The sequence below is a fragment of the Columba livia genome, chromosome 28 (genome assembly GCF_036013475.1).
Source record: "Columba livia isolate bColLiv1 breed racing homer chromosome 28, bColLiv1.pat.W.v2, whole genome shotgun sequence".
NCBI classification, from domain to species: Eukaryota; Metazoa; Chordata; class Aves; order Columbiformes; family Columbidae; genus Columba; species Columba livia.
This window is the reverse complement of record NC_088629.1, coordinates 2,762,736-2,780,417: the sequence shown is the minus strand read 5'-3', so window position 1 is coordinate 2,780,417 and position 17,682 is coordinate 2,762,736. Positions and strand designations below refer to the sequence as shown.

Below are 17,682 nucleotides of genomic sequence, written 5' to 3'. Positions count from 1 at the left end.
CTGTACCCTATGTCCCCCATCATACCCTATGTCCATCGCAGTACGTGACGTCCCCAATTGCACCCCATGTCCCCAACTGCACCCCATGTCCCCGCTGCACCCCATGTCCCCCACCACAGCCTATGTCCCTGACCACGTCCCGTGTCCCCAACTGCAACCCATGTCCCCCTCTGTACCCCATGTCCCCCATCATACCCTATGTCCCTCACCATACCCAATGTCCCCAACTGCACCCCATGTCCCTCACTGCACCCCATGTCCCCAACCGCACCCCATGTCCCTTAACACAGCCTATGTCCCTTACCACATCCCATGTCCCCAACTGCAACCCATGTCCCCGCTGCACCCCATGTCCCCAACAGCACCCCATGTCCCCCTCTGCACCCCATGTCCCCAACCGCACCCCATGTCCCTCACCACAGCCTATGTCCCTGACCACATCCCATGTCCCCACTGCATCCCATGTTTCCCATCATACCCTATGTCCATCGCCGTACCAAATGTCCCCAACTGCACCCCATGTCCCCAACCGCACCCCATGTCCCCAACCGCATCCCATATCCCCACTGTACCCCTTGTCCCTCACCACAGCCTATGTCCCTGACCACATCCCATGTCCCTAACCACATCCCATGTCCCCACTGCACCCCACGTCCCCCACCACACCCCCTGTCCCCCCCCTCGCCCGTGTCCCCGGGCTGTCACCGCCTGCGCCGCCTCCCCTTTCCCGCGGCAGCCTGGCTGTGCCATTATCTTTAGTGCCTTCATCTGCATTCACGCCGTGGCTGAGCTACGGGCCCTACGAGTGCACTAACTTTGATTTCCCTGACTTTTGTGTCTTGTAAAAGACAACAAAAAAGGCAAGAAGATGCTCGAGCCCCAGCAGAAACGTCACATGAATGGGGGTTTTGGGGCGGATTTCTTGCTTTTTCTTAATTTATTTTTTATTTCCCTTTTTCTCCTTCTTCCCCTGGCATTGAAATTCCCATTGGAAAGACGGGAGATAAAAGGCCTGCGAGCGGGAGATGTGGCTGGGGTACTAAGCAGCGTCTCCTGGTGCCGCCGCGCGGGGACGGTCCCCGGGGACCCCCCGGCTCGATGGGGCTGCGTTCGGCCTTGGGGGGGCTGGGAGCCAGTGGGAACAGCCCATCCCGGCCTCCCCGGGGTGTCACTGCAGGGCTGGGGGTGCCCGGGATCTCCTCCATCCCCTGCCAAGCTCAGGGGTCCCCCGCATCACCTACCCAATGTGGGTCCCCAGGCAGCACAAACACCCCCCCAAACCCCACTTTCCAAGCCCAAATGTCAGGGGTACCTGGGGACGAGCCACCACGTTGCTGCCGGCACGGCGGCTCCTTCCCAGCGCCAAATGGTGCCGTTACCTCTGCCGAGAGCCCAGCCCCGAGACATCAGGAACAGGGCTTTAGGAACAGGGGATTAACGCCGAGGCAGCGCTGGCCCCGTTGGTGCTGCACGAGATCTGCCCCCCTGTCCTTAATCACCTGCCCGTTATCAAAGCAGCATTGATTTATCGGCGTCTCATGGCCCGGAGTGGGTTTGCCTGTCCCGGAGCCCCAGTTCTGGGCACCCACCCGCTGTCCCCTCTGCAGTCCCCCCCGAGGACCCCACCATCGACGGAGCCCCCGAGATCCTGCTGCGCGCGGGGACGCCCTACAACCTGACGTGCCGGGCACGCAGTGCCAAGCCGGCGGCCACCATCGTCTGGTACCGCGATGGGCTCCAGCAGGATGGAGCCGTCACCACCACGGTACGGGGACACGAGTCCATGCCCTCCACCCCACGCTGCGCCACGGCGTCCCCAGCGCGGCACTGGGAGCCAACGGGGACCGTCCCCTCTCCTTGCAGGAGGTGCTGGCCGACGGCAAGCGGGAGACGACCACCAGCCTGCTCGCTATCAACCCCACCGACCTCGACATCGGGCGCGTGTTCTCCTGCCGCAGCACCAACGACGCCGTCCCGGCGGGCAAGGAGACCTTCGTCAAGCTCAACGTTCACCGTGAGTCGGTGTCGGGGGAGGAGGGGACGAGCCCTGCGTGGGGGGAGGTGGCACAGTTGGGAGCTGGGGTGTCGGGGGGTGCCTGGGGGACCCCAGCCCGTGGTTGGAGCCTCGAGTGGGTGCCAGGCGGAGGTGAGTGGCCGCGCTGGGACTTGGAGGTGAACACCGACCTCCAGTGGCTGCTGCGGGAATGCTCCCGGCACCCGTGGTGGGCAGGGACGTGGGGTGTTCATGGGCAGGGACGCGGGGTGTTCATGGGCAGGGACACGGGTTGTTCACGGGCAGGGACGCGGGCTGTTCATGGGCAGGGACGCGGGGTGTTCATGGGCAGGGACGCGGGCTGTTCATGGGCAGGGACGCGGGGTGTTCATGGGCAGGGACGCGGGGTGTTCACGGGCAGGGACGCGGGGTGTTCATGGGCAGGGACACGGGTTGTTCACGGGCAGGGACGCGGGCTGTTCATGGGCAGGGACGCGGGGTGTTCATGGGCAGGGACGCGGGGTGTTCACGGGCAGGGATGCGGGGTGTTCGTGGGCAGGGATGTGGGGTGTTCATGACAGGCAGGGATGTGGGGTGTTTGTGGCAGGCAGGGACGTGGGGTGTTCGTGGGCAGGGCCACGGGGTGTTCATGACAGGCAGGGACGTGGGGTGTTCGTGACAGGCAGGGATGTGGGGTGTTCGTGTCGGGCAGGGATGTGGGGTGTTCATGGGCAGGGACATGGGGTGTTCATGACAGGCAGGGATGTGGGGTGTTTGCGGGCAGGGACGCGGGGTGCCCTCAGTGGGAAGGGGTACTGGGTGCCTATGGCACACGCTCCCGCCAGGCAGAGGTGTTGGGTGCCCACGGCGAGCACCCACAGCACGCAGGGATGCTGGGCACCCACAGCACGCAGGGGTGCTGGGCACCCACAACACGCGCCCACAGTGGAAAGGGCAGCCGGGTACCCACTACATGCACCAACACCGGGCAAGGATACGGGATGCCCATTGAGCACCCGTGCTGGGCTGAAATGCCAGGTGCTCACAACAAGAAGGGGTGCTGGGTACTCGGGGCACACACCCGCACTGGAAGGGGTTACTGGGTGCCCATGTGAGCACCCACACCAGGCAGGGATGTTTGGTACCCATGGCATGCACCCACACTGGGAAGGGACACTGGGCACCCACACCAGTAAGGGATATGGGGTGCCCATGTGAGCACCCATGCTGGGTGCCCACACTGGGAAGGGATGCTGAGCACCCATCACACGCACCCACACTAGGAAGGGATGCTGAATGCCCGCGACAAGCACCCACACCAGAATGGGATACTGGGTGCCCACGCGAGCACCCACACCAGTAATGGATATGGAGTGCCCACGTGAGCACCCATGCTGGGCATGCACACTGTGCAGGGATGCTGGATCTCCATGGCGAGCACCCACATCAGTAAGAGATATGGGGTGCCCATGCAGGCACCCACACTGGAATGGGATGCTGGGTGCCCACGGTGAGCACCCACACCTGGCAGGGATCCTGGGTGCCCATGCCAGGCAGGGATACCGGGCACTCACCACGGGCAGGGATGTTCCTGCACCGAGCTGCAGCTTTTGGGGTGTCCCGGGTGCTGTGTGGGGAGGGGGCGATGGGGGACACCCCCCTTGTGTCCCCTCCACCACACCGAAGCCGTGACACTGTGACAGCTCCATCCGCCCCCCCACAGATCCCCCGACCGTCACTCTGTCCATCCAGCCCCAGACGGTGCAGGAGGGCGAGAGGGTCGTGTTCACCTGCATGGCAACTGCCAACCCCGAGATCAAAGGCTACAGGTGAGGGTCGTCCCCCCACCTCCTGGCTGGGTTTCAGCATCATATGGGGATCACGGGGCGGGGGGGCCCTGAACGCACCCACCTCAGGGTTCTGCCCCCCTCCAGGTGGGCCAAGGGGGGGGTGATCATCGAGGACGCCAAGGAGAACCGGTACGACACGCAGGTGGATTACACCTTCTTCACGGAGCCCGTCTCCTGCGAGGTGCACAACGACATCGGCAGCACCAACGTCAGCACGCTGGTGGACGTGCACTGTGAGTGGGGCAGCGGCCGCGTCCCCCCGCACCCCCACGCTGCTGCTGCCCCCCCGGCACTGCCATGTCACCCTCTTCCCCCCTCCAGTTGCCCCTCGGATCGTGGTGGACCCCAAACCCACCGTCACAGACATCGGCTCTGACGTGACACTGACGTGCGTGTGGTCGGGCAACCCACCGCTGACCCTCACCTGGACCAAAAAGGAGTCCAACATGGTAGGGTGGGGTGACCGAGCTGGGGGGCAGTTCCAAGGGGGGTGCTGGACCCTGTCCCTGATGCCCCCGCGGTGTTTGCATCCAGGTCCTGAGCAACAGCAACCAGCTGTACCTGAAATCCGTCACCCAAGCCGACGCGGGGCAGTACATCTGCAAAGCCATCGTCCCCCGCATCGGTGTGGGTGAGCGCGAGGTCACCCTCTTTGTCAACGGTGAGTGTGTCCCCCACCCCAGGAACGTGCACTGACCCCCCCAAGCACCCAGGATGCAGGTTGTGATGCCTGTGAGGAGAGATGCCCGCGGGGTTTCGGTAAAGCCCCCCGCCTCCCGCAGGACCCCCCATCATCTCGAGCGAGGCCGTGCAGTACGCCGTGCGCGGGGACCGCGGCAAGGTGGAGTGTTTCATCGGCAGCACGCCGCCCCCGGACCGCATCGTGAGTGCCGGGGTGCCGGGGGGGTTCTGGGGCCACCACCGAGCCATGGGTGCTAACACAGCCCCTCTTCCCCACCCCGGTGGGGCCAGGCGTGGGCCTGGAAGGAGAACATTTTGGAGGCGGGGACGCTGGAGCGGTACACGGTGGAGCGGACGAACACGGGCAGCGGGGTCCTCTCCACCCTCACCATCAACAACGTCATGGACGCCGACTTCCAGACGCGCTACAACTGCACGGCCTGGAACAGCTTCGGGCCGGGCACCGCCATCATCCAGCTGGAGGAGAAAGGTACAGGCAGCGCCGTGCCGGCGACGCCGCAGAGCCCGGCCGGGTCTCGGGGCTGCAGCGAGGGTGGGGACCGTCCTGCTGCAGCCGCCCCCTGGCAGTGTCTCTGTCCCCTGTCCCCAGCTAACGTGTCCCCATCTCCTGTAGAGGTGTTGCCCGTGGGCATCATCGCCGGGGCCACCATCGGGGCCAGCATCCTCGTCATCAGCTTCCTCGTCGTGCTCGCCTGCGTCCTTTACCGGCGCCGCAAAGGAAGTGAGTGGGGGACACAGCGGGGGCTGCGGCAGAGGGGACCGTGGGTGGGAGGATGCCACCCATGGCGAGGGGACCTCCTGGGCCGTGTCCCCGCCGCGTCACTTCTATCTCCGACGTGTCCCCAGGCCGCAAGGACGTCACCCTGCGCAAGCTGGACATAAAGGTGGAGACGGTGAACAGGGAGCCCCTGACGCTGCACACGGACCGCGAGGAGGACACGGCCAGTGTGTCCACGGCCACCCGTGTCATGAAGGCCATCTACTCGGTAGGGGACACCCTGCGCCGGGGGGGTCACCCTGCAGCGTCTGCACCGGGGTGGATGGGACCAGGGAGGAATGAGCACGTCTCTGCCGTCCTTTCTTGCAGTCGTTCAAGGATGATGTGGATTTGAAGCAGGACCTTCGCTGCGACACCATCGACACCCGCGAGGAGTACGAGCTCAAGGTCTGGTGACAGTGTTGGGGTGTCTGGGGCACAAACAAGGGGCAGGTCCTGGTTTTAGAATCAGAGAACTATTTTGGTGGGACAAGACCTTTAAGATCGAGTACACCCATTCCCCACCCCAGCACTGCCCCATGTCCTGAGAACCTCCTGTCCGTCTGTCCAGCCCTCCAGGGATGATGACTCCAGCACTGCCCTGGGCAGCCTGTTCAATGCCCCACAGCCTTTGGGGAAGAAATTGTCCCCAAGATCCCATCTCCAATCTCTATTTGTGATGCTGAGGGTGGGGACTCTGGCCCAGGTTGCCCAGGGAGGTGGTTGATGCCCCATCCCTGAGAACACCCAAGGTCAGGTTGGATGTCGCTCTGAGCAGCCTGGTCTGGTTGGATGTCCCCGGTCTGGTTGGATGTCCCTGGTCTGGTTGGATGTCCCTGATCTGCTGGAGATGTCCCTGCCCATGACTAGATGATCTTTGAAGGTCCCTCCCAACCCAAACGCTTCCATGATCATAGAGTCACCATTTGGGTTGGACAAGACCCTCCAGATCATGGAGTCCAACCATAATCCACCCCTGTCCCTGCCCCATGTCCTGAGAACCTCATGTCCGTCTGTCCAGCCCTCCAGGGATGGTGACTCCAGCACTGCCCTGGGCAGCCTGTTCCAATGCCCCACAGCCCTTTGGGGAAGAAATTGTTCCTAAATCCAACCTCAACCTCCCCTGGCGCAACTTGAGGCTGTTTTGTCCCGGGTCGCATGGCTGCGTGATGCTCAGCGGGTGGTTGGGACTGGGGGGGATCACCACATCCCCCAACACCCCCTCTCCCCACAGGACCCCACCAACGGCTACTACAACGTCCGTGCCCACGAGGACCGGCCGTCCTCCCGCACCGTCCTCTACGCCGACTACCGCAACCCCGGCCCGGCGCGCTACGACACCCGCCCCCCGTCCCGCCTGTCGCACTCCAGCGGCTACGCCCAGCTCAGCACCTACAGCCGTGGCCCTGCATCCGACTACAACGCCGAGGTGGCCCCGGGCCCCGGCCCCGCTCCTGGCACAGCGGGCGGCGAGACGGCCAGCCAGCTGTCCTATGAGAACTACGGGGGTCACGCCGCCTTCCCCGCCGGCGCTGGTTATGCCACCTACCGCCTGGGGTACGGGCAGCCCCCCGGGCTGGAGCGGGCGCCCTACGACGCCTACGACCCCATGGGCAAGTACCCCAGTGCCACGCGCTTCTCCTACACCTCCCAGCACTCGGACTACGGGCAGCGCTTCCAGCAGCGGATGCAGACGCACGTCTAGGCTGGGCGGGGGGCACAGCGCGGGCTGGGGGGGCACAGGTACCTCACGACTGTCCCCTGATATTCAGGGGCTCATCCTGACCCTCTGGCCCCGCTGGAGTCCCCGTGCTGTGCCACCGAGCCCAGCGGGGACGTCCCCGAGTCCCTTTGAGCTTCCACTCATCCCGTTTGGTTTTCCGGTACCTTCCTGGAGGAGGGGAGGGCTGGGGGTGCGGGGACGACTCCACAACCCCTGGACCCTCCACCCTGAGTTCCACGGGGCTGGATCCGTCCCCAATGGGTCCCGATCCGTCCCCAATGGGTCCCCAGCACTCACCTCTGTCCCCAGCAGGAGGGGGGGCGGGATATGAGCTGCCCCCAGGCCTCCCCAATCCCAGCAGACCCCACGTGGGGTGCTATATGTGCTATATACATACATGCACATATACGCAACACCCGGGTTTTTGTGTTGTCCCAAAAAAGCCCCAGCCCAGCCCATTCCCATTCCCTGTGCCTTGATTTTGGGGACAGCCCCCGTTGGGGGGGCAGGCTCCCCCCATTCCCGTCCATCCCATTGGCCTCCGCCCCCACCCTGGGGGTGTCTGGGGGAGTCGGGACCAGCCAGCTCGGAGTAGCGTGACCCCGGTGTCCCCATGTCCCCCCCATGCGCACGCTCCTACCAAGGGGGGGTGTCAGTCCCACCGCTGGTGTGGGGGTGCGGTGCGGGGGGGGGGGTCCCCTTATGAATGTATATACAGGTGTATATGGGGGGGCCACCAGCAAGTGTTACAGCTTCTCACCCCCCCCAGTTTGGTAAATGTTTTGGGGCTGGGAGCACTGGGCCGGGAGGTACGGTTTTGTTTGGGAGCTGGGGAACAACGCGGGGTGAGATGAGTTTTAGGGGGGGGCAGAGGCGCGGGGTGGGATTTTTGTCTGGGGGGCCCTTCCCAGTCACATCATTGTCCCTGGGTCCCCCAGGATCAGGTACGAAACATCAAGCGCCCCCCCACATACCCCCTTCCCAGCTGCTACAGGTACGATTAGGGGGGGCAGCTGGGAAGGGGCTGGGGGCACCGGGGTGGGGGGGAAACCATGTCCCCCCCTTTTTCCCCTTGGCCCCCCAGAGGTACTGTCAGGATGGGCCAAACCCTGGAAGGTGCTGAGCCCCTACCCAGCCTGACCCCCCCACCGTATGACCTCGTGCCATTCGCAATGGTGCCTGATTTAACCCTCCTCCTCCTCCTCTGCCCACATCATGTGTCCCCCCCCCGGCCAGGGACAACCCCATTTTTTGGGGGGGGTCCCACCCCAGGTGCTGCACCCCCATGTCAATAGCAATAGCCAGCCTGGGCGGGGGGGCTGCGAATCGAAGCCGAAGCTTTAATTAAAACTGCCCCCATCCCGGGGTGGGAATGGGGCCCCCCCAGGCCACAGCTGAGCCCCCCGACACCAAGCAAAAGGGTGTCCCCCCCCCCAGCACAGGCTGTTTTAGACCTTTAGAGACACGTATCTGTGACCCCCAACCTCCCATTTTTTATTTGTCATTTTCCTTTTTTTTTTTTAAATATTATGTACTATATTTTTAGTCTTAAACACGATATATTATATATATTTAATTTTTTATATATATATATAAATATAAATGTTCAAAAAAAAACCCAAAGGGGCCACGCGTCGTATTTGTTCTGGATGATGGGGGTGAGTGACCCCCCCATGGGACAGAGCAGCTCTGCAAGGTGCTGGGGGACACGGGGCAACACCTGAACCTCGGGCAATGTTCCCAGGGGTCCCCTGGCCCCGCGCCAAGGGGTGGACAGGATTGTCTATGTAAGTTTTCCCCCGCAAACGGGCTCGTTTAATGGTTTCATTTCCCCCCTAACGCAGCTCGTTACTCGGCGCGTTTCCACGCCTGGTTTATTATGCATGAACCAAGCGATCCGCCCGCTGCTTCCCGGGCCGCGTCTTTAGAACGAAAAAGGGGAGAAAAAAAAGGCACTTTGTCATTTTTAATGGTTTTTAGCGGAGCGGGCGGGTGGAAGCGCATCCAGCACAGCCATGACGTTTCCTCTCCGTTCATAACCCAAACGCCGCCACACAAACCAAGGCAGCGGCTTCAAAGAGACGCACTCAGCACCGAAATCCGGCCTGGGGGGGGGTCCTTTTTCCCAGGAAACAACCCCCTCTCCTCACTAATTTATTCCCAAAGTGGATGCACACTTATTTCCCGAGGTGGCTCCGTGTGTATTCCCCACGACAGCTCAGCAATCCCTCCCCTGGCTCTTCCTCCCTGTTTCCCTTCCCTCGCAGCCTTGGGGGGGCCACCTCATTTTTAATTTACTTCCATCCTCGCGTGCCCGTTCTCCTCTCCATGTGACATCAAGGGGGGTGGCAAGCGAGGTGAAACCCCCACCCTCGTCCTGGTGTTCAGACCGACACACACTCACCCTCAGCCGAATCTGCGGTGAAAACACCAGCCAGGCAATAACCACAACTCCGCAGCCTTTTACTTATCAGGAGCTTGTTTACCGGTGGTACCGACAGCCGCAATTTAACTCCGAGTCGCCCTGACAGCTACAGCAGGTTGGGAAAAAGAAGATATATAAATAAATTAAATAAAGATTCCTTCAAGAAAACTGTAATTTGCCTCTCGGAGCCCAGCGCCCGATAATAACACGTTGTAACCAAACCGAGATAGGACTCCCGGCCCTTCCCGCACCGCCGGCTGTCAGGTTGGAATTTAATCTTCCAGCCCCTCTGCGACGCAGCCCGGTGATAAAACATAATTTGATTCCGTCCCTAATAAATCAGGAGGTCTTGGAGAGAAAAAAAGACAGAGGGTTGAGGTTTCCCCATCTGCGTAGCAGAGGGATGGGAAATGGGGGGTTAACGCCAGCGCCCCCGCTGCTGCTTCTTGTGCTTCGGGGCTGAGGTGGCAGCGCCAGGGGGACCCGTGGGCTGAGATGGGACAGGGAACGGGCTGAAAATGGGGTCTGAGGGCTGTGAGGTGGCTGCAAAATGCTGGTTTGTGTCGGTGAGGAGGCGCTGGGCCCGTCACCGGCTCCTTTCCCGGCCACGCTCCCCTGTGCCGGATGGGTCACTCGTGGGCGTTCAGCTCCATCCAACACATCCTGTGTATGGGGGCAGTGGGGAAAGCCCCGAACCCCTCTGTCCCTGGTTGTGTGGGGACGTTCAGGTGCAGAGATGACAGAAATGTTCTTGTTTTGGCACAAAACACCAACGTGCGGCCCTTCCGCTAGGACGGGTGCTGCCTACAGGCCTCAGTTTCCCTTGTGCCTCAGTTTCCCCCCACCTCAGTTCCCCCTGTACCCCCCCCCGCCCCGCCAAGGCTCTGGCTGGGCCAGGTCCCTGCTCAGCACCAAACCACAGCACAGGGTGACACAGCGGCCGCCCCCCCAGCCACGACCCCGCAGGGTCCACCGGGCGGGAACTGAAGGGGGGAGACCCCTCAGCACCAGGCCTCAGCCCTCACAGCCTCAGCCCTGGCACCTCCAGGGCAGCCGCCCCGGCTCACCTGAGGTGCCCCAGCACCTGGACCCGAGCGGACCCGAGCGGACCCGAGCGGACCCGAGCGGACCCGAGCGGACCCGAGCGGACCCGAGCGGACCCGAGCGGACCCGAGCGGACCCGAGCGGACCCGAGCGGACCCGAGCGGACCCGCCCCCACGAGCGCACCACCCACAGCACTGCGGCGACCGCCCCTCAGCGGGTCTATTTATAGCCTCGGAAATCTCGCGAGACTCAGGTGGTGCTGCTGTCGGGTGAGAACGAGGCCTGTGGGCGGGGCTTGGCTGTGGGGCCGCCCATGGGGGGGTGTTTGGGGCCTGGCGGAAGCGCCGGGGGGTCCCGGGGATGTTGTCGCTTGGGCCGGGGATGGAGGGACCTTGGTCGGGCCCGGGGCCGCGGGGTTAAGGGGACCGGGGGTGCTGGGGCTGAGGAAAACCAAGGCTGGGGGCCTTGCAGGGTCGGCTGCCCCCATAGCTCAAGAGCGAGTGGTGGATTTTACACCGGGGACACACAGCCCTGGCTGTGCAGACAGACTGGGGGACGAGGTGCTGGAGAGCAGCTCAATAGAGAGAGATCTGGGGGTCCGGTCTATGGCCAGTTGAACATGATCCACCAGTGTCCCTGGAGCCGGGAGGAACCCGTGTCCTGGTGCAGCCAGCACAGCCCGGCCAGCCGGGCGGGGGGATTGTGCTCACCTGCAGCATTCGCTGTGTGCAGGGCTGGGGACACGGCATAAAGGACATAAAGCTGCTGGACAGTGACCAGGTGTCGAGGGTTTAGATTGTGGGGTGACAATCAAACCCTGGCAGGTGTATTGTTAACCCCTCTTCCTCCTTTTACCCCTCCCTCTCCCCCCTTCACACCAATTACAGGGGATCAGGAGGGAAAGAAGGACAGAGAGAAGAGAGTTGGAAAAATCAGAGGTGTTTTGCTAATGCTACTGATAAAATAGAGAAAATAATACAAAATATACAAAACCAATCTGGAAAGTCCCGGCAACTGCAGAGCCGGCAGCTGAAGTCCCGGACTGGATTCTCCAGCCAACCGGAGCTGGATTCAGTCTGTCACTGGCCTCAGTTCATAAGCCGGCAGCTGAAGTCCCGGACTGGACTCCCCAGCCAACCGGAGCTGGATTCAGTCTGTCACTGGCCTCAGTTCACAGGGTCGACTCTCAAGGTCCTCTCCTAATGTCACCATAAGGAAACGGGGCGAGATCCTCGTGATCTCCCACTTTTATATGAAGTATCACGTGAATGGGATGTTATACACAGTTGGTCAGGCTTTGGTCACCTGTTTGTCATTGTCCCTCTCGTGGATGTGCATCCATCCTTACCAATGCCCTCGCATCCCATTGCTGTGATCACCAAAACATGGATCTGGTTCTCCAGGAACACGCAGCTGATATGAAGCTTGAGCTGACAGGCAAATTCACTAAAAGAGAAACTTGTTGTTAACAAACCCAGGACGGTGGTGACAGTGACAGAGCCCAGGGAACAGCAGAAGATGTGCCAGGGAGGACACGAGGAAAAGGTTCTTCACCCAAAGGTGCTGGACACTGAACAGGTTCCCCAGGGAGGTGTCACCACCCCAACCTGACAGTGTTCAAGTGAGCAACGTCCTCAGACACACGGGGTGAGCTGTGGGGTGTCCTGTGCAGGGACAGGAGATGGACTCCATGATCTGTGTGGGTCCTGCCAGCTTGGGACGCTCTATGAACTCTGTCCCTGGCTGGGGGGCAGCAGCCAGCTCTGGGGGTCCCCCCAACCTCCACCCTCACCCACATGCAGCCCTGGAGGCCTCCGAGCCCCGGAGTGGTGACCCCTGAGCAGCCGGGGGTGCCCGCAGCAGCCAGACCCACACCCGAGAGCAACAGGAGCAGAGGGGCCGGGGCTCCCCGAGTGCTTTGGGGTCTCCTGGGGAAGACGCTGCTTGCAAAGTGCTAAACAGCATTAGTGCTGGAGGCAGCGCTGCCCAAGAGCCGGTTGTAGCCCCGGCTGTTGACAATAAATAATAGAACACGGCATTTCTCTGCTCCGACCACTGGCAGCCCCCCCGCAGCCGTTTTGGCGGAGTGGCCTAGTTCACCACGCGCATTCGCGGTGGGGGCGATACTGTTCACCGGAGCTCCTCACAGCAGCTCTTGGTGCTTTACCCATCGCAGCATTTTTTCTGCGGAGCAAAAGCATCTTAAAAACCGTGGGGATGCTCCAGAGGTGCTGCTGGTTGTGGACACTCAAAATCCGGTTGTGGCTGCGGGGCACACGGGGACCTGCAATTTGGATCTTGGGGACAATTTCTTCCCCAAAGGGCTGTGGGGCATTGGAACAGGCTGCCCAGGGCAGTGCTGGAGTCACCAGCCCTGGAGGGTTGGACAGACGGACAGGAGGTTCTCAGGACATGGGGCAGGGACAGGGGTGGATTATGGTTGGACTCCATGATCTGGAGGGTCTTGTCCAATCAAAATGGTGACTCTATGATCATGGAAGGGTTTGGGTTGGGAGGGACCTTCAAAGACTATCTAGTTATGGGGAGGGACATCTCCAGCAGACCAGGGACATCCAACCAGACCAGGGACATCCAACCAGACCAGGCTGCTCAGAGCCACATCCAACCTGACCTTGGGTGTTCTCAGGGATGGGGCATCAACCACCTCCCTGGGCAACCTGGGCCAGAGTCCCCACCCTCAGCATCACAAATAGAGATTGGAGATGGGATCTTGGGGACAATTTCTTCCCCAAAGGGCTGTGGGGCATTGGAACAGGCTGCCCAGGGCAGTGCAGGAGTCACCATCCCTGGAGGGTTGGACAGACGGACATGAGGTTCTTTTTTACAGTGGGGAAACCCCTGAGCCCCTCGGTCCCTGGCTGTGTGTGGATGTTGCGGTGCTGAGATGACAGAAATGTCCTTGTTTCAGCATGTGGCCCTTCCTCTAGAGCCGTTGAGATGCTTCCAGCGCTGGGAGCAGATTTGCCCTCATCCTTCCCTGCACCACGTGCAAATTTAACGGCAATTTATGGTCAGGACGAGCCGAGTTCTCGGCGGATGATGCGGTTTTCCTGACTGCAAACCTGTGCAGTCTCGGCGCCTTCGGGATGTCCTCATTGCTGGGGTCACCCACAAACAGAGCCGGGATGGAGGACCCCACGCTCCCCCCGTGGGCACGTAGCGCTTGCCGCTCCTCACCCACCCAACAGCAGCTGCCAACCGCGGCCGGCGAGCAGCTCCCGGCACCGTTTGCCGGCTCCGGTACATTGTGGTTGTGCCGGGCTTGAGGGCATAGGGTGCCGCGGTCCTCCTGTGGCCATGGGGCTTGTGTCACTGCTCCAAGGCTTTTGGTTGTCCCCGAGCCCCCTGGGACAGGAGGATCCGCTTGTGCTGGTGTGTGGAACCGCGTCCCGTTGCAGAGCCGCTGCCAGACCCCAAGATCCAGAGCTGGCGGATTCCAAAGGGCCTCACGCGGTTCAACCACAAGCCACCTCCTGTTCGGGCAGCCGAGTGTCCCCTCCCTGCAGCGGGGTGGCTGCCGCACCACGGTGACACCGGTGACGCTCCTGGCGGTCTGTGCTGTGGCACTGGGCTTTCCCAACGTCCCCCCTTGTCACCATCCCTGGTGAAGAAGGGACGTGGTGACAGCTCGGACCTCTGTGCCTGCCCTCACCAACGCTCTCCGCGGTGTGTTGGCCGCCCCTTCGGGAACGTCCCTGTGCTGTGGGGACGTCCCTTGAGAGCCGCAGCCTGTTCCGTGTGTGCCAGCGGGAACGCCGACCTCGATCGCACATCGGGTCCTGAGATCTGTCCCCGAGGCGCATGGACACCCCGTGTCCTGCGTTTGTTAACAACAAGTTTCTCTTTTAGTGAATTTGCCTGTCAGCTCAAGCTTCATATCAGCTGCATTTTCCTAGAGAACCAGATCCATGTTTTGGTGATCACAGCAATGCAATGTGAGGGCATTGATAAGGATGGATGCACATCCACGAGAGGGACAATGAGAAACAGGTGACCAAAGCCTGACCAACTGAGTACACCATCCCATTCACCTGATATTTCATATAAAAGTGGGAGATCACGAGGATCTCGCCCCGTTTCCTTATGGTGACATTAAGAGAAGACCTTGAGAGTCGACCCTGCAAACTGAGGCCAGTGACAGACTGAATCCAGCTCCGGTTGGCTGTAGAATCCAGTCCAGGACTTCGGCTGCCAGCTTGTGAACTGAGGCCAGTGACAGACTGAATCCAGCTCCGGCTGGCTGTAGAATCCAGTCCAGGACTTCGGCTGCCGGCTTGTGAACTGAGGCCAGTGGCAGACTGAATCCAGCTCCGGTTGGCTGGAGAGTCCAGTCCAGGACTTCGGCTGCTGGCGCTGCAGTTGATGGGACTTTCAACGTTGGTTTTGTATATTTTGTATTATTTTCTCTATTTTATCAGTAGCATTAGTAAAACACTTTTAATTTTTCCGACTCTCTTCTATCTGTCCTTAGTGGGAAAGGGGGAGTGGGAGGGGCAAAAGGGGAAGGAGTGGGGAGAGGGGGTTAACAATACATCTGCCAGGGTTTGATTGTCACCCCGCAATCAAAACCCTCGACACCCCGGTATCGCCACAGAGGACCAAGCCGGTAGCATTTCCCAGCACAATGGTGGGGGAACAACCCTCTGGCTTGTTCCAGGTGCCACAGCCCCTGGTGGCACAAGCGCCTCTGCCCGGTGTTTCCCAGTACCACCAGATGCTGTTGGTGTCACCATCCCAGTATAATTTGGGTTGAGGGGACTTCAAAGCTCCCCCAGTGCCACCATGAGCAGGGACATCTTCAGCAGCTCCGGTTGCTCAGAGCCCCGTCCAGCCTGGCCTGGGATGTCTCCAGGGATGGGGCAGATGTCGCTCACCTCTTGACATTATATCAATTCTAATTGCAACATTTGGTAATTCGGGTAATTCACCAGACATGAATATAAGACATTAATCCAATCCTCACCTGAGCTCATGAGACTCGTGGTTGGGATTCACTCCATGTGTTTCTACTATGTGTATATGAACGTGTAATTTCTCTGCTTGAGAGAATTGCTGGGTATCATATCACTAGATATCTAATTATATATAATTATGTATTAATCAATATTTATGCTTTACAAATTCAGGTAGCTGTACGTGTCACCGAACTCGGCCGCTTTTGTTTCCTAAGGGGTGTGGGGGGACCTGCCAGAGTGGTTTGGGGGCATTTCCCAGCCATCGACAGCCCGTGTGTCCCCCAAACCTGCCTCAGTTTCCCCAGCACTTTCCAGATCAGCACCAGAAGGTGCCCTGGGACAGCAGCTGGAATCAAGAGCGGTTTTGGGGCATTTCCCAGCCATTGACAACCCTTGTCCACCGACACCTGCCTCAGTTTCCCCAGCACTTTCTGGACCTGCAGTTGAAGGTGCGCTAGGAGAGCAGTTGGAATCAAGAACCCCTGGGAGAGCAGCTGGAGTCGGGAGCGGTTCTGGGGCATTTCCTGGCCATCGACAGCCCGTGTCCCCCCCACCTGCCTCAGTTTCCCCAGCACGTTCCAGATCAGCAGTTGGAGGTGCCGTGGGAGAGCACCTGGAATCAAGAACCCCTGGGAGAGCAGCTGGAGTCGGGAGCGGTTCTGGGGCATTTCCCGTCCATCGACAACCTGTGTCCCCCCCCACCTGCCTCAGTTTCCCCAGCACTTTCCATTCCTGCAGCTGAAGGTGCCCTGGGAGAGCAGCTGGAGTCGAGAGCGGTTCTGGGGCATTTCCCGTCCATTGACAACCTGTGTCCTACCCCCACCTGCCTCAGTTTCCCCAGCACTTTCCAGATCTGCAGTTGGAGGTGCCGTGGGACAGCAGCTGGAATCAAGAACCCCTGGGAGAGCAGCTGGAATCGAGAGCGGTTCTGGGGCATTGCCCGGCCATCGACAACCCGTGTCCCCCCTACCTGCCTCAGTTTCCCCAGCACTTTATGGACCTGCAGTTGAAGGTGCACTAGGAGAGCAGTTGGAATCAAGAACCCCTGGGAGAGCAGCTGGAGTCGAGAGTGGTTCTGGGGCATTTCCTGGCCATCGACAGCCCGTGTCCTCCCCCACCTGCCTCAGTTTCCCCAGCACTTTCCAGATCTGCAGTTGGAGGTGCCCTGGGAGAGCAGCTGGAATCAAGAACCCCTGGGAGAGCAGCTGGAATCAAGAGCGGTTTTGGGGCATTGCCCGGCCATCGACAACCCGTGTCCCCCCCACCTGCCTCAGTTTCCCCAGCACTTTCCATTCCTGCAGCTGAAGGTGCCCTGGGAGAGCAGCTGGAGTCAAGAGCCCCTGGGAGAGCAGCCATAACTGAGAGCGGTTCTGGGGCATTTCCCGGCCATCGACAGCCCGTGTCCCCCCCAAACCTGCCTCAGTTTCCCCAGCACTTTCCCAATCTGCATTTGGAGGTGCCCTGGGAGAGCAGCTGGAATCAAGAACCCCTGGGAGAGCAGCTGGAGTCGAGAACCCCTGGGAGAGCAGCTGGAATCGAGAGCGGTTTTGGGGCATTTCCCGGCCATCGACAACCCATGTCCCCCCCAACCTGCCTCAGTTTCCCCAGCACGTTCCAGATCAGCGGTTGGAGGTGCCCTGGGAGAGCAGCTGGAATCGAGAACCCCTGGGAGAGCAGCTGGAGTCGAGAACGGTTCTGGGGCATTTCCTGGCCATCGACAGCCCGTGTCCCCCCCCACCTGCCTCAGTTTCCCCAGCACTTTCCATTCCTGCAGCTGAAGGTGCCCTGGGAGAGCAGCCGGAGTCAAGAGCCCCTGGGAGAGCAGCTGGAGTCGAGAGCAGTTTTGGGGCATTTCCCGGCCATCGACAACCTGTGTCCCCCCCAAACCTGCCTCAGTTTCCCCAGCACTTTCCCGATCTGCATTTGCAGGTGCCCTGGGAGAGCAGCTGGAATCAAGAACCTCTGGGAGAGCAGCTGGAGTCGAGAACCCCTGGGAGAGCAGCCGGAGTCAAGAGCGGTTCTGGGGCATTTCCCGGCCATCGACAACCCATGTCCCCCCCCACCTGCCTCAGTTTCCCCAGCACTTTCCAGATCAGCAGTTGAAGGTCCCTGTGTCTCAGCCAAGCCCACGCAGCCCCTTGGGGACGTCCCCTCCCATGCTGCTTCTCCACCCAAGGGTGCGCGGGTGCCCCCCAGGAGCGGAGCTGGGGG

At 60.9% G+C, this 17,682-nt stretch overlaps 1 protein-coding gene across 2 annotated transcripts in view; it reads left to right on the top strand.

The window, feature by feature from the left end:
- Nucleotides 1-8,648, top strand: part of KIRREL1 (kirre like nephrin family adhesion molecule 1) — a 33,091-nt gene extending 24,443 nt beyond the window's left edge. The window contains exons 4-15 of one of the 2 annotated variants that reach the window (XM_065042953.1): nt 1,608-1,765; nt 1,864-2,014; nt 3,717-3,822; nt 3,928-4,076; nt 4,165-4,292; nt 4,378-4,504; nt 4,626-4,726; nt 4,816-5,014; nt 5,159-5,266; nt 5,392-5,531; nt 5,633-5,710; nt 6,537-8,648. In XM_065042953.1, coding sequence (XP_064899025.1) covers nt 1,608-1,765; nt 1,864-2,014; nt 3,717-3,822; nt 3,928-4,076; nt 4,165-4,292; nt 4,378-4,504; nt 4,626-4,726; nt 4,816-5,014; nt 5,159-5,266; nt 5,392-5,531; nt 5,633-5,710; nt 6,537-7,007 — 1,916 coding nt within the window. In that variant the 3' untranslated portion in view covers nt 7,008-8,648. Of the gene's footprint in view, nt 1-1,607; nt 1,766-1,863; nt 2,015-3,716; nt 3,823-3,927; nt 4,077-4,164; nt 4,293-4,377; nt 4,505-4,625; nt 4,727-4,815; nt 5,015-5,134; nt 5,267-5,391; nt 5,532-5,632; nt 5,711-6,536 lie in introns of both variants that reach the window. The other variant, XM_065042952.1, reaches the window with a different exon arrangement.
- Nucleotides 8,649-17,682: the final 9,034 nt, after the last annotated feature.